The sequence below is a fragment of the Lithobates pipiens genome, unplaced genomic scaffold, assembly GCF_037356315.1.
Source record: "Lithobates pipiens isolate NorthernLeopardFrog02 unplaced genomic scaffold, aLitPip1_a1.2 Scaffold_28, whole genome shotgun sequence".
In the NCBI taxonomy this organism is placed as follows: domain Eukaryota; kingdom Metazoa; phylum Chordata; class Amphibia; order Anura; family Ranidae; genus Lithobates; species Lithobates pipiens.
In genome coordinates, this window is record NW_027507789.1 from 17,168,287 (window position 1) to 17,185,515 (window position 17,229).

At 45.8% G+C, this 17,229-nt stretch overlaps 1 protein-coding gene across 2 annotated transcripts in view; it reads right to left on the bottom strand.

Annotated features, from left to right (window-relative positions):
• Positions 1–17,229, bottom strand: part of GAS7 (growth arrest specific 7) — a 178,058-nt gene that overhangs the window by 11,038 nt on the left and 149,791 nt on the right. For both annotated transcript variants that reach the window (XM_077458791.1, XM_077458790.1), the window contains 4 exons: positions 9,618–9,696; positions 8,054–8,182; positions 5,948–6,071; positions 1,217–1,296 (listed from right to left, as the gene is read on the bottom strand). In XM_077458791.1, the coding sequence (XP_077314917.1) occupies positions 1,217–1,296; positions 5,948–6,071; positions 8,054–8,182; positions 9,618–9,696 (412 nt within the window). The remainder of the gene's footprint in view (positions 1–1,216; positions 1,297–5,947; positions 6,072–8,053; positions 8,183–9,617; positions 9,697–17,229) is intronic.

Here is a 17,229-nt window from a genome sequence, read left to right on the forward strand (position 1 = left end):
TGGTGGGGGTCAGGCCACTGGGGGGGGGGGGGGGCTGTAATATGAATAGAAAGGAGGTGAGGACTATGGGGCTGTGTGGTGGGGGTCAGGACACTAGGGGGGCTTTATTGTTAATAGAAAGGAGGTGAAGACTATGGGGCTGTGTGGTGGGGGTCAGGCCACTAGGTGGGGCTGTATTATGAATAGAAAGGAGGTGAAGACTATGGGGCTGTGTGGTGGAGGTCAGGCCACTAGGGGGGCTTTATTATTAATAGAAAGGAGGTGAAGACTATGGGGCTGTGTGGTGGGGGTCAGGCCACTAGGTGGGGCTGTATTATGAATAGAAAGGAGGTGAGGACTATGGGGCTGTGTGGTGGAGGTCTGTGAACAGAAAGGTGGCTCAGACTATGGGGCTGTGTGCTGGAGGTCAGGCCACTAGGGGGGGGGCTGTATTATGAATAGGAAGGAGATGCAGACTCTGGAGCTGTGTGGTGGAGGTCAGGCCACTAGGTGGGGCTGCATTATGAATAGAAAGGAGATGCAGACTCTGGGGCTGTGTGGTGGAGGTCAGGCCACTAGGTGGGGCTGTATTATGAATAGAAAGGAGATGCAGGCTGAGGCTGTGTGGTGGGGGTCAGGCCACTAGGTGGGGCTGTATTATGAATAGAAAGGAGATGCAGACTCTGGAGCTGTGTGGTGGAGGTCAAGCCACTAGGTGGGGCTGCATTATGAATAGAAAGGAGGCGAGGACTAGGGGGCTGTGTGGTGGGGGTCATGCCACTAAGGGGGGGGGGGGGGGGGGTGTATTATGAATAGATAGGAGGTGCAGACTCTGGGGCTGTGTGTTGTGGCTCAGGCCACTAGGGGGGCTGTATTATGAATAGAAAGGAGGCAAGGACTATGGGGCTGTGTGGTGGGGGTCAGGCCACTGGGGGGGGGGGCTCTATTATGAATAGAAAAGAGGTGCACACTCTGGGGCTGTATGGTGGGGGTCAGGCCACTAGGTGGGGCTGTATTATGAAAAGAAAGGAGGCCCAGACTCTGGGGCTGTGTGGTGGGGGTCAGGCCACTAGGTGGGGCTGTATTATGAAAAGAAAGGAGGCCCAAACTCTGGGGCTGTGTGGTAGGGGTCAGGCCACTAGGGGGCTGTACTGTGTAAACTCTTACTAGATGCTTTTTTTGCCCTGAACATAAAAAAAATCCTATATACTCCTAAATATTAAAAAGAAAGACCTACCAGAGTGGTGGTCACCATTTCTTCGAACCATTTGGACTGCGCTTGGTTGTAGAGGTCCACACAGCGCATCAGGTCGTCCCCTAGAAGAAAACACACAATTCATGTTAGTTTGTATCGATGTTCTATAAAAGATTGCTGAGAAAATCTTAGTTTATGTAATGAGTCGCAATGTAACCGCAGAACCTGGAGGGGATGGAGGAGGGGGACTAGAGGTTTGATGACAAATGTTCTTCATATTTATACAGTCATTGTTGGAATTTCAATCAGTTATGCTTGGTAGGTCGATGACAATAATTATAAACATAAATAAATAATGAAAAGAGCGGAATATACGCAATAAATGTGGAAATTACATCTCTATGTGCAGATCGGTCATACAATTACCGTAATCTGGATTTCGTCCACTAGGTGACAGCAGAATCTCACAAAAAGAAGATTCTGATTTTATAGCGCAATCAATTTCTACAATTCTGTTAGGAAAGATTATTTCCACCGAAAACCAAGATTTCAGTTTTCCATGTTGGGGCCAATCTTTGCTTCTTTAACGTCTTGGTGAGCAGAGATCTCCCCAATGAAACTCCCAGTTTGACTCAACTGTCAAAACCATTTCAAAGCCAAATGATGGTGTCGCTCTCCCCAATGGATCCCCCATGAAGTTAAATGTAACCTCCAACATTGTCGCACAGTGCCTCCAATCTCCTACAGTGCCCCCCTGCCTGCTGCAGAACCTCCAACCCTCCATAGTGCCCCCAACAGTAACCCACAGTGCCTCCAACCTTCCACAGTGCCCCCCTGCCTGCTGCAGAACCTTCAACCCTCCATACTCCCCCCAACATTGTCTCACAGTGCCTCCAACCTTCTACAGTGCCCCCCTGCCTGCTGCAGAACCTCCAACCCTCCATAGTGCCCCCAACATTGTCCCACAGTGCCTCCAACCTCCCACAGTGCCCCCCTGCCTGCTGCAGAACCTCCAACCCTCCATACTCCCCCCAACATTGTCCCACAGTGCCTCCAACCTCCCACAGTGCTGCCCCCCCCCCCCGCCTGCTGCAGAACCTCCAACCCTCCATAGTTCCCCCAACATTGTCCCACAGTGCCTTCAACCTTCTACAGTGCCCTTCTGCCTGCTGCAGAACCTCCAACCCTCCATAGTGCCCCCAACATTGTCCCACAGTGCCTCCAACCTCCCAGTGTCCCTCTGCCTGCTGCATAACCTCCAACCCCCCATAGTGCCCCCAACAGTAACTCACAGTGCCTCCAACCTCCCACAGTGCCTCCCCCCGCCTGCTGCAGAACCTCCAACCCTCCACAGTGCCCCCAACCTCCCACAGTGCTCCCCTGTCTGCTACAGAACCTCCAACCCTCCATAATCCCCCCAACATTGTCCCACAGTGTCTCCAACCTCCCACAGTGCCCCCCCCCCGTCTGCTGCAGAGCCTCCAACCCTCCATAGTGCCCCCAACATTGTCCCACAGTGCCTCCAACCTCCCACAGTGCCCCCCTGCCTGCTGCATAACCTCCAAACCTCCATAGTGCCCACAACAGTGTCCCACAGTGCCTCTGCCTCCAACCTCCCACAGTGCCCCCGTGCCTGCTGCAGAACCTCCAACCCTCCATAATGCCCCCAACCTTCAACTGTGTCTCCCACTGCCTCCTCAAGCCCCCACAGTGCCCCCCCCCCCCTACTTGCTGCAGAGCCTTCAGCCCTCTATAGTGTCCCAAACCTCCAACAGTGTCTCACAGTGCCCCCTTAACTTCCCAGAGTGCCACCCTGCCTGCTGCAAAACCTCCAGCCCTCAATTGTGCCCCCAACACCCAACAGTGTCCCTGTTCTAGATCATTAACAATAGACAACCCCAGATTGTATTTTACAGTATAACTTGTTAAATCATATACCCATTGTGAGTCGGCCCACCCTAAAAAGGCCATACCACCATCAGCGACCCAGGTATTTGAGCAGGAAAAACGTCCCCTTTCCCCCCCCGTCCCAATGTGCCCCCTCCGTTTTTGCATTGTATTTTTCTTGTTGGAATACATTGTTCTCCTATGTGATGTATGCAAGAGCTGTAAACACATCGCTAGGTTTATATATTGACTCCGATATACCTTCTCTTCCTTCCATGGACACAAAGTTAATAAAAGTTTATTAAGAAAAATATGGAGCAGCCAGACATTGGCCATCAATAAGGGAGAATTATTCCACCGATCACAGAGAGGCGGCAGCGTGCTCAGGCTCCGATCGCCGCTCACACACTGTTTGATGGACGCCCGTCGCTGATTCAAGAAGCATTAAAGCAGAATATTTCATTATATCCGACAGGCGGCGATAGGAGCACCCGACTCGCCAGCAGACAATCCATTATTCCCAATCATAGCCGGAGACGCTTCACAGAGAATTAGATATCGACTTTGTGCCAGGAGATCTCTTACAGTAAGACGGAGTGCGGCGGGACAAGATGGCGGCTCTGAGCTCATTATATCACCGCCGAGCGTACATCAAAGCCGGTGTGGAGAGGAGAAGGAAGGAAGAACAGCGCGAAGGTCAGCCAGAAATCCATCTAGGAACCTCTCTAACAACTTTGTCTTTATACAGCTCAGGTATTACCACGCGTTTGTGGCGAAGAGAAGAGCGCGGAGCGTTAAATAAAAGTCTGATTATCCGTCAGAGAAGCTGCACAGATGACATTTCATACAAGAAATTATATTTTTACTGCAATTGGGGAGCAGCTAAGGAACAATCTCCTGATACCCTCACAAACTATGTGTCTGCGCGAAACTCAGATGATGGTAAGCTTCTCTACGTTTTCCTGGCTAGAATCTGATCAGCAAGGACTCTGCCCACAGCTATTTAAATTTCCTCCATGCCTCTTATCAGTTTGGTTGCCCTTCTCTGCACTTTCTCCAGTTCCCCGATATCCTTTTTGAGAACTGGTGACCAAAACTGAACTGCATATTCCAGATGAGGTCTTATTAATGATTTGTACAGATATCTCTCTCTCTGGAGTCCATACCTCTCTTAATACAAGAAAGGATTTTACTTACTTTGGAAACCACAGCTTGGCATTGCATGTTTTTATTGAGCTTATGATCTACCAAAACCCCCAGATCCTTCTCCACATGTACCGGGCAGTTAGAGGCACCGGTGACATCAGGTGGAGTTCCTCTAAAGTTGGAAAGGATTCTGTAGGGGTGGCGGATAAAACTTCCTCCAATCACTTCTCCAAGGGGAGGAGCTGGGGAAGTGGGAGGGGCCAATGGAAAAAAACATTAGCAATTTTACCTAAAATGACTAAGATATTGATATTCCAGCTACAATTTTATTTGTGGGGAGCTGAGCAACCAACCATTTCTATGGTGCCACTGGCCAAACAACCAACCATATGTATGCTACCAAGTAGACAAAAGCAAGCGACAATATCTTTGCTGCTATTGGGTAGAGAGTCCAACTAATTGTACACAGCCATGGGGATGGAGTAATCGACCATATGTATGCCGCCTTTGTGGCGGGGAAACCCACCAAATGAAAGCTGCAATGGGCCAGAGCAACTAACAATTTGTACACTAACATGGGGTGGAACAACCAAGCATATGTACATTACCATGGAGTGGAGAAACCAACCATATGTATTTTACTATTGGGCAGCCATATCTATGCTGCTATGGGGAGGAGTATCCAACCATATATGTGCTGTCATGAGGGCAAAGCAACCAACCATATATATACTGCCATGGGGGTGGAGCAACCAACCATATGTACACTGTCATAGGGGTGGTGTAACCAACCCCATGTATACTGCCACGGTGGTGGAGCAACCAACCATATGTATACTGCCATAGGGATAGAGATACCAACCACATCTACACTGACATGGGGGTGGAGCAACCAGATATGTACATAGCCAGTGCCATTGTGCTTGAGCAACCAATCATATGCATGCTACCATGGGGGGTGGTATAGCATACAACTATATGCACCGCCACTGGGATGGAGCAATGAACTATATGTATGCTGCCTTTGGGGCTGAGCAATCAACCAATTGAAAGTTGCCATGGGGTGGAGTAACCAACCATATGTATTCTACCATTGGGCCAAGCAAGTGACATAGGCAGAGCAAACAACAATATCTGTGCTGCCATGGGGAGTAACATCCAACCCAACCATACTTACTCTGCCATAGGGGGTGTAGCAAACAACCAAATATACACTGCCACTTGGATGGAGCAATCAATCATTTATTCGCTGCCATGGGATGGAGCAACCAACTGCATGTACACTGCCATAGAGGTAGAACAACCAATCGTATGTAGGCTGTCATGGGGGTTGGAACAACCAACCATACTTAGGCTTATATGAGGGTAGAGCAATCAACCATATGTAGAAGGCCTTTGTGGTTGAGCAACCAACTCTATTGGGATGGAGTAACCAGCCATATGTACACTCCTATAAAGGCACCGGCAATGTTTCTCTGGCAAATACTTTGTACATTTCCATTTCCTGGGAACATCCCGTACAGGAGAAGGGAACAATCTCTCATTTCTCTGATTTCCATCCAAAAGAAATAGGACATTTTTTCAGAATAACAAAAGTAAATGAAAACACTAAAACAGAAGAAAAAGAATCCAAAAATAAAAACCTCCCGGCCAAAAAACAAACAAAAAAAAAACACCCCAGTGAGAGATCTAGAATATTCCCGCGCTCCGGTATAAGGGGGTGACATGACTGCTTCTTACCTGCTTGCGTGGACTTCCGTCGCGCCTTCTTGATGTCCTCCTCCGTCTTGTTGCTCAGTTTAATTTCTAGTTGTTGCGTTTTCACTTCCAGATCTTTTTGTCTTTCGGCGAGAGCCTTGCGGGCCTGTTGGAGGAAAAATACGGGAGAGATAAATAGATGTAGGAGGAAACAAAGGGGGAGGGGGGGGAGGACATTTCACACATTGATAAACAGGTGAGAAATAATATAACATTGGTAGCATTATACCAGTCGCAGAGCATTCGTTCTTACCAATCGCAGTGCATTTATTTTACCTGGGTAAAAACAATTGCCAATCAAAGCACAATCATTATACCAGAGTAAAAAAAATAAAAATGACCAATCGCAGTGCATTCATTATACCCGGGTAATACCAATTACAGTGCATTCATTATACCCGGGTAATACCAATTACAGTGCATTCATTATACCCGGGTAATACCAATTACAGTGCATTCATTATACTCGTTACTCAAGTAATAACAATTACCAAATCGCAGTGCATTATACCCAGGTAATAATAATGACCAATCGCAGTGCAATTATTATATCCTGGTAATAACAATGACCAATCACAGTGCATTCATAAACCTAGGTAATAAAAATAATGACCAACCACAGAACATTTATTATTATACTAACTTTCTAAACAAAGGGCCAGTTTACTGTCCTTTAGCCTTTAGGGGGGCCGGACTGTGCCCAGTGGGAGTAAACAATGCCCCATCTTTGGCATTAGGGGAGAAAGTACCCCATCACTGGTGTCATTGGGAGGAATAGTGCCCCATCATTGGTGTCATTGGGAGGAATAGTGCCCCATCATTGGTGTCATTGGGAGGAATAGTGCCCCATCACTGGTGTCAGTGGGAGGAATAGTGCCCCATCACTGGTGTCAGTGGGAGGAATAGTGCCCCATCATTGGTGTCAGTGGGAGGAATAGTGCCCCGTCATTGGTGTCAGTGGGAGGAATAGTGCCCCGTCATTGGTGTCAGTGGGAGGAATAGTGCCCCATCATTGGTGTCAGTGGGAGGAATAGTGCCCCATCATTGGTGTCAGTGGGAGGAATAGTGCCCCATCATTGGTGTCAGTGAGAGGAATAGTGCCCCATCATTGGTGTCAGTGGGAGGAATAGTGCCCCATCGTTGGTGTCAGTGGGAGGAATAGTGCCCCATCATTTGTGTCAGTGGGAGGAATAGTGCCCCATCATTTGTGTCAGTGGGAGGAATAGTGCCCCATCATTGGTGTCAGTGGGAGGAATAGTACCCCATCATTGGTGTCAGTGGGAGGAATAGTGCCCCATCATTGGTGTCTTTGGGAGGAATAGTGCCCCATCATTGGGAGGAATAGTGTCCCATCATTGGTGTCATTGGGAGGAATATCACCCCATCATTGGTGTCATTGGGAGGAATTATGCCTCAAGGGCCGGATAAAGGCAAGCAAAGGGCCACATGCAACCCCCGGGCTGCAGTTTGGAGACCACTGTACTAGGGTATTGTCAATGACCAATTACAACACATTGATTACACTTAATAAAAATTACCAAACACCATGATTTATTTTACTCAGGAAACAGCAATGACCAATCACAGAGCTTTTATTAAACCCAGGTAAGAAGAATGACCAACTACAGCATATTCATTATACCAGTAAAAATAACGATCACAGAGCATTTATTATACATGGGTAATACAAATTACCAACCACAGAGCATTTATTATATCTGGGTAATAGGAGCAACCAATCATAGCACATTCATTATACCTGGAAATAAAAATAACCAATCACAGCACTTTAATTATACTCCGTTAACAGCAACGACCAATCCCAGAGCTTTCATAATAGCAATGGATAATAGCAATGACCAATCACAGAACATTTATTATACCCAGGTAATATCATTGATGCTTTGTGATTGGTTATTGCTATCAGGACAATAAAAAAGACCAATCACAGCACATTCATTATACCTGGGTAACAGCAACAACAAATCACAAAGCGTTTATGATATCAGAGCAATAACAATGAGAAATCACAGTGCATTCATTATATCTGTGTAATAACAATGACCAATCACAGAGCCCCTTACCCACCTTCTCTACAGCTGCGTATCGGCTGCTCAGCTGTTTCCGTAAGTCGGCGATGTGATGGTCGAACTTCTTCATGTCCTTCTTGAAGTTTTCTCGGAAGTTCAGTAATGGTTTTTCCACTTCACTCTGTAACTGTAGGGAGGAGAGAGATCTCATCTACTGCGTGTTCAGAAGACAAGGATGAGGATATCACCATTCACGGAGAAGCTTCAACCAGGAATTGCCAAAAGCCCCCAATGGGAGAGATTCCCATTGAACTCTGATGGGCCCCATAAATGAGGAGGAGCTCACTGTGTTGTCAGGTTCCTTGAAATATAACTTTTTTTAAAAGGGAAAATTATTAAAATATACCGGGGACCACAGGGGCATCCACCGCTTGATGATTCCAGGTGCCCTTTAAAACCTTCCTTCCAAATCCCCCAAAACCGAGCTCCAGCCAGAACTCAACTTCACAGAGGCCTCAGGAATGACCCTCTCCCTTTCAGTGGTGTTCAGTTTTTGGTGGCTGCTGAAGAGATACACTTATCAGGTGGTATCTCATATCTCTCGAAAATTCCAGTGGGGTGCTGAGTCCCCGGCTTTAATCTTGTTTCTTTATATTATGGACAATATAACAGGATAAGAGCACACTCTAAAAAGTGAGGGGCAAAGCTAGGGACTATGATGAGGTTTCTAACTTAAGCCGCGTACACACGGGCGGACTGTCTGGCCAACTTAGTCCGTCTAAACACATTTCAGCGGACAGTCCGCTCGTGTGTGGGCTTCAGCTGACTTTTTCAGCGTGCAGTCTGGCGGACTAAGTATTTCGGAATTTCCGTAATATTGTCCCTCGTACTTTGGTTTCAGCGGACAGTCCGCTCGTGAGTAGGCTAGTTGAACGGACTAAGAATGGTGCATGCTCAGAAAGGATTTACACGGCGGAAGGTTGCATTGCTGTGTATTGGACTTCCTATTTCTAGTCCCGTCATACGTGCTGTACACGTCATCGCGCAAACTTTCGACGGACTGTTTGTGCATCCGTGTGTGGTCAAGTCCGTTCATTCGAAAGTAGGACGGACTGTCCGTCGGATTGTCTGACGGACTAAGTTGGCCATACAGTCCGCCCGTGTGTACTCGGCTTTAAACTTCATGGGGCTTATAGATTTGGAAATTGGAAGACAATTTTACCAAAATTTTAGCAATACTAAAATTTGTGAACTTTGCTGAAATCCCACCATGCAACCCACGGTAACAGCATTCATCTGGTGTAAGTCAGATCCATGATCTCCTATGCTTCTTCTCCCCCTGAGTGCTGACAGCTACACTTACAAGCCATTGATTACAGAAAATCGGGAGCAATCTAATCTATCTATATCCCTGAAATCCCTTAGATTAGGTAAATTAGAGAATTTGGAGATTATGGAAATTATCAATGAGAAAGGGTTCTCTTCTGTCCTATGACACTTTGTTCCTGCACCCCCCCCCCCCCCGGCATTTATTATATACATTGTTATTGCCACTATAACATTGTAATAAATCAGTAAAATCTGTGAGATGAGGATGGGAAAACAATGTTTCCGGTATTTACCTTGGAGGAGAATTTCAGATGGACTTCAGCCTCATCCGCCAGACTCTTCTTCAGTTGTGCCCAGGCCTCGCCCAGCGTCCTGCCGAAAAACAGACGTCATATGGCATTTGTTACTTTAAAGACCCATGACTGTATAAAATGACATCACCAGCAGCACCAACATAAGGTGGAGCGCTGTACTCAATCCATTGGGGGAGGTATCCCTTGGTTTCCCAAGAAGAAATCTCTCCCAACTGAGGATGATCCAAGTCACGCAACTTCATTGTGACTTCATTGCCCTTGTCATGTGACTTTGAACTCTCAAGTCGTGGAAGTGTGAACTATCACACATATAATCTATATCACCTAAATCTATTACCAGGGCAGGACTTAGGGTGGTGGGGGCCCCTGGGCTTGAGTCACTTTCGGGCCCTACCTTCTATACATTACTTTAATAGAACAAAATGATACATACACAAGCTATGTATTAGAGCTACACAATTCAGGATGAACTGAGAATAAAAATAGAGATCACGATTCTGAACAAACAACTAAACAAAATTACATCATTTACGTTGATTGCTGAAGTCTATTAAAAATGTTAAATTAATATGAAAATGAAGATTTTATTTTTATTTTTTTCACAAAATTGGCATGGTAATGGGTTATTTCTCTCACATGGCATGTGTATACCACAAATGACACCCCAAAATACATTCTGCTACTCCTCCTCCTGAGTATAACGATAGCACATGTGTGAGACTTTTTCACAGCCTAGACATTTTAGCGGCACAGAGCAAATTTTATTTTTTGGCACTAAACATTATAGTATTATAAAAGGAGAGTAGTAACACAGCGCTCATATTGCGCCGTGGTGAACAGTGGGTGTGGCCAAATTGCTCTTGCTGACATTATTGCTCCAGCCCTTCAGTGATGTGGAACCTGCCCCCAGACAGCCATCCACAGCTCCTGGACAGCAACAAATGTGTTTGTGACTATCTGGGTTACTTGGGGAGCCACAGCCCGATCTAAATAATGTGTCTGGGTTTCAGGCCGACTGAAACCCGGACACATGATTCAAAAACCCAGACTGTCCGGGTGAATCCTGGACAGGTGGTAACCCTACCTATATCACCTACATCACTTATCACCCGTATCATTTGTATCAACTATCACCAATCACACCTATAATCTATCACCAAAAAGAATTACCCTACTTATATCACCTATCCCATACAACTATTACCTGTATTCAGGGGCGTAACTATAGGGGGTGCAGCAGTTGCGACCGCAACTGGGCCCTGTGATACAGGGGACCCATGCAGCCCCCTCTACATATGGCCGGCAGCAGCATAGGCAGCTAGGGGTACCAGTGCACCATGCACACGGGTGGCTGGAGGTGGAGGGTGACTAGCAGAGCTCCATGCTCGACTATCGCACTGGCTACTCTTTAGTTGTGCATTCCCCGCATGACCTGTGTCCTCGGCCGGCTCCTCAGAGTACCCCTCTCCTGCTCCATGCATTGCCGCTAGGTCCGATGTCTGTTCTCCCCAGCCAGAGTCCCGCCGCCCCCGAATCCGACCCACACTGCACTGCATAATTCTCCCGGGTAAACAAACGTTAAGCACACAGATGCAGTGCAGCCCTATGAGAGCTGGCTCCCCGGAGGACACTGCAGGCTTGTCTGCCAGCCCCCCTCCTCTTCGTCATATACAGTTGATGAAAGGTCTTTCTGGGAGATATGCTGATCGCCTGTCCAGCACACTGGATGGAGCCCAGGCCAACATGGATGAGTGTGCGGCCTACAGCTTGGTCATGGTGAGTGGGAGGACCCCATCCCCCACACACCATTACATACCCCCTCCATCTCCCCCTGGGCACAGGGACCCCTTCTCACGTGGGGACAGGGACACCCACCTCCCCTGGGGACAGGGACCCCTTCTCACCTGGGGGCAGTAACTTCATCTGCCCTGGAGAAAAGGACCTCATCTCTTCTGGAGACGGGGACCCCATCCTTCCTAGGGACAGTCCCCTCAATGGGGCACCTAAAAAAAAAAAACACTGATACCAGTGGTAGAACTACAGGGCTCACAAAGGTCATACCTGTGACCACGCCCTGGAGTTCCACCACCGGACTCGGAGGGAAGGGCCCTGGCTGGGGTTCAGGGGGACCCTTAATGGTTTCTTACATCAGGGCCCTGAAGGTTCTAGTTACGCCACTGCCTGTATTCCCCATCACCTACACATATTACCTATTGCTCATACCACCTACATCACCTATAGCTGCCGTGCTTCATATCATATATTAACCACTTCCGGACCGCCCACCGTCATTATACGTCGGTACTTTGAAGAGTAATATCGTTGTTATGGCAGCAGCTAGCTACCATAACCCCGGTATCCTTTTCTTCATCGGGCGGTCCGCTTAAAGATAAATGTGGTCTCTGTGGCGGATTTGCCGCAAGATCACTTTCATCGGTGGTTAGAGAGGGCACCCCCCCTCCAGCCGGGCTCCGTGCCCTCCGCCGCTTACCAGAGCCACCGTGAGCGGCGGAGACGATCGGATCTATTCCCTAGCCTGACATGGAGACGAGTGAGGGGAAGATGTTCCCCACCCATCTCCATATCATTGCAGGGCGGAAGCGACCTCAAAACATCACTTCCGCCAATAGCTCTTAAAGGGCCTTTTTTTTTTATTGCATTTTAGTGTAAATATGAGATGTGAAGTCTTTTTGACCCCCAGATCTCATATTTAAGAGGTCCTGTCATGCTTTTTTTCTATTACAAGGGATGTTTATATTCCTTGTAATAGGAATAGAAGTGACGCAATTTTTTTTTTAAAGAACAGCGTAAAAAATAAAAGGTAAAATAAATAATAAACACATTTTTTTAAACGTGCCCCCTCCCGACGAGCTCGTGCGCAGAAGCGAACACATGCGTGAGTAGTGCCTGCATATGAAAACGGTGCTCAAACCACACGTGAGGTATTGCCGCGATTGGTCGAGCGAGGGCAATAATTTGAACAAATGACCTCCTCTGTAACTTAAAACATTCAAACTGTAGAATTTTTTAAACGTCACCTATGGAGATTTTTAAGGGTAAAGAGATTAAGGGTAAAAATTTGTCGCCATTCCACGAACGGGTGCAATTTTGAAGTGTGACATGTTGGGTATCAATTTACTCGGTGTAACATTATCTTATGCCGCGTACACACGATCGGACTTTGATGGACTAGGTCCGACGGTCTTCCCGAATGAACGGACTTGGCCACACACAATCACAGCAAAGTTGGACGGATTCTAACGTGATGACGTACGACTGGACTAGAATAAGGAAGTTCATAGCCAGTAGCTGCCCTATCGTTTGTTTTTGTCCATCGGACTACCATACAGACGAACGGATTTCTCGATAGGAACTGGGTCCGGTAAAATTTTTTTCAAACATATTCTATTTCTAAAGTCCATCAGACTTTTGGACAGCAAAGGTCCGATGGAGCCCACACACGATCGAATTGTCCGATGGCTTGGTTCCTTCGGACCTTTGCTGTCGAAAAGTCCGTTCATGTGTACGCGGCATTACACAATATAAAAATTAAAAATTGGGCTAACTTTACTGTGGTCTTATTTTTTAATTTCCAAAGTTTTTTTTTTCCAAAAAAAGAGCTCTTGTAAGACCGCTGCGCAAATACGGTGTGACAGAAAGTATTGCAACAACCGCCATTTTATTCTGTAGGACGGTTGTTAGAAAAACAAAAAATGTATAACGTTTGGGGGTTACAAGTAATTTTGCAGCAAAAAAATAAAAAGTTTTTAACTTTAAACAACATCTCAGAAAGAGGCTTGGTCCTTAAAGCGGGAGTCCGCCGGGACTCCGCGTTTTTTTTTTTTTTTTTTTTAAAGTCAGCAGCTACAAATACTGCAGCTGCTGACTTTTAAAATAGTGACACTTACCTGTCCAGCGCGCCCGTGATGTCGGCACCCGAAGCCGATCTCTAGATCGACAGTCGAGTGCTGCCGCCGCCATCTTGGGTATGGGAATCAGGAAATGGAGCCTTTCGGCTACATTTCCCGGTTCCCTACTGCGCATGCGCGAGCCGCGCTGCGCAATGAGGACGGTCCCCGCTGCCTCTGGGATCTGTGTGTTTCCCAGCAGGCAGCGGGGCACTTGCGGAAGGGGGCGGGCACTTGCGGAAAGGGGCATAATGTACGCCCCTTTCCGCAGAGAGCTAGCCCGGAAGTGGGTGCAGTTACCTGGATTATCCAGGTAACTGCACCCCCCTCCCCCCTGAAAGGTGCCAATTGTGGCGCCGGAGGGGGGGGAGGAATCCGATGAGCAGAAGGTCCATTTTAGGGTGGACCTCCGCTTTAAATAGTTAAACATAAATTGATTAAATAGTATTCGGTGCTTATAATTGAACTGCCTAACTAATAACTACATAAACAATCTTGTTTATCCTTTCCACATGTGCAAAACAAACAATCCCATATAGAGGAAATGCAATGCAACAAATATAATAATAAATCTGATTAATAAATAAACAAATCCAACAGACGGTGCCAATAACAACTCATGTCGTAATCCTCGGCGCACCCCCAATTTTTTGGGTTATCTCCTTGTTGGATATTGCGAGGGCGGGGGGGGGGGGGGGTGAAGGATTTGAGGTTGCAATTACAAGGAAAGAATTATTCTGTTTACGGATTAGATTTACAATAGTGCAGAATTCAGCATTGTATCATTAGTTCATTTATTGATTGTATTTATTATATTGGTTCCATTTATATATATATATATATATATATATATATATATATATATATATATATATATATATATATATATATATATATATACATACACACATATATATATATATATATATATATATATACATATATACATATATACATATATACATATATACACACACACACACATATATATATATATATATATACATATACACATATACATACACACACACACACATATCCCTTTCTTGTTATATCAGAATTCAAGATTGTATCATTTGTTAATTTATTGATTGGATTTATTATATTTATTACATTGTTTTTGTTTATATATACACACACACAATCCCTTTATCAATATCTTTGACTATTCAGATGCCCTTATCTTTGTATATATTTTGTGATTTTTCTACCTAATTTACATGTATATATGGTATTTCTTGGAATATTCTCTGCAATGTTTAAAGTACAATTCAGTATTTAATTTATTCATATGTCTATCCATACAGCACTACAATGTTATATTGATTCAAAGCTCCTGATGAAACTCGTTTTGAGTGAAACATGTCGAGCACCGTTTAAAATTATATTGATTGAGTTCTAAAGAAATTCTTCAAAATCATTGTGTATTGGATGGATCTCTAAACATGGTGTTTTTTAGTATATTTTGATTATTTTCTTCTTTGTAATAAACTCTGTGATTTTTGAAGCGGGAGTCCGCCGTTTTTTTGTTTTTTTTAAAGCCAGCAGCTACAAATACTGCAGCTGCTGACTTTTAAAATAATGACACTTACCCGCCCAGCGCGCCCGCGATGTCGGCACCCGAAGCCGATCTCTAGATCATCTCTCGGGTGCTGCCGCCACCATCTTGGGTATGGAAATGAGGAAATGGAGCCTTTCGGCTTCATTTCCCGGTTCCCTACTGTCGCGCTGCGCAATAAGGATGGTCCCCGCTGTCTCTGGGATCCGTGTGTTTCCCAGCAATCATCGGGGGACCTTCGGAAAGGGGTGTAGATTCTGCGGAAAGGGGCGTACCTTCTGCAGAATCTACGCCGGAAGTGGGTGCAGATACCTGTACTGTACAGGTACCTGCACCCCCCTCCCCCCTGAAAGGTGCCAATTGTGGCGCCGGAGGGGGGGAGGGTTCCAATGAGCGGAAGGTCCACTTTAGGGCTTTAATCTTTGGTCTATTGTTGTTTGATCCCTATGGGTCCTCCCTATATTACATAATATTGATACCCTTAAAAGTCCCGTGAGGTTGGTTACCTCTTCCCCTGTTCTATATCTGCATATTTAATTTGGGATGTTGTATCGTCTGATTTGGTGGCTCCACCTCGGCTTTATAAATTTTACAATCCCTTTATCGTTATTTCAGAATTCAGGATTGTATCATTTGTTCATTTATTGATTGGCTTTATTATATTGGTTTCATTGTTTTGTTTATATATACAATCCCTTTATAAAGGATTAGCGTTTATTTTGCGCACGTAGAAAAGGATTGTGTTTGTGATGAATAGTTGGGAAGTTTAATTATAAACGCAGAGCACTTTAATCATCAATTCGGTTCTCTAATATGTAACAAAGTCAAAAAGGAAATAAAACCCCCAAAACATTTCTCGTATTGTGAAGAATCATTTCTGAAGCTGTGCGCATTCCCTGTGCCATGGACATTTACTTTTCAGGATTGATGGTGACGGGAAAGTTGTTTTACGAGCGCGCGAGTCGGCGCACAATCCCTTCGCTGAATATTCACGAGGAGTCTGAGCTCTTAATCTGCCGCATTAATAATATATTTTATTTAGTATTTGGATGGAAATCTTATTTAGCTGAATTATAGACGATTAATATGGAAACACTGCAATACATTAAATCTTGTATGGAGCGCGCCACAAATCAATCCCCCCCCCCCCCCCCCGGATATAAACTGCGGCAAATATTTAACAAGATGGATCCGAGGAGAACGCATTTTATCTTCTGCAATAAAACACAATGTACAGGGAAGAGGAAAATCGCAACCATGTCTGCAAATCAAAAAAAAAAAAAAAAAAAAAAGATTCCATCAGCCTTAAAGTGGTTGTAAACCCTTACAAACCACTTTGACCTACAGGTAAGCCTAGATTAAGGCTTACCTGTAGGTCAAAGAAATATCTCCCAAACCTATACGGTTTAGGAGATATTTGCCCGAAGACGGGCACCGCTATCTACGGCGCATGCGCCGTAGACAGCGGCGCGCAGGCGCACTGAGCGGGGCATCGTCGATGACGGCAATGCCGCGAGTCTCAGCTCCCGTGGCGCATGTGATTCGCCGGAGCAGCGAGACCCACGGAGACCCACCAAGAAGATGGACGCTCGGAACTACAGGGGACAGCGGTGACTTCGCTGGCTCCTGTGTCAGGTAAGTGACACATAATGGACTACTATGCGATGCATAGTAGTCCATTATGCTTTGCCTTTACAGGGAATGAAAGATGAAGTAAACTCATCAGGGTTTACTTCCTCTTTAAAGGAATTTAGCTCCTTTGTAAAAAATAAAGGCACACTATGAGTTAAGTCCAGTGAGGTGCATGCCATCTCCTGGGCTGAGCTCTATTATTTATATCTGACAGCTTTATAGTAAGCCAAGAAGACAACTGTCACTGTAGTTCTGGGAGTCCAATGGTAATCCTTCTAAGGCTCTGCATCTTAAACAGAAGAGTCGCTGAAGCTGCTATGCCTGTCCCTCCCCTGCTCCTGCCCATTCACAGAAGCCTTTGTATTATGTAAACACGTTCACAAAATACAAAGGCATCTATGAATGGGCATTAGAGGGGAAGGGTGGGCATTGCTCCTCTGAATACTTTTCTCCTCTCAGATCCTAGAGTGTCTTTCTGGCAGAGCAATAAACC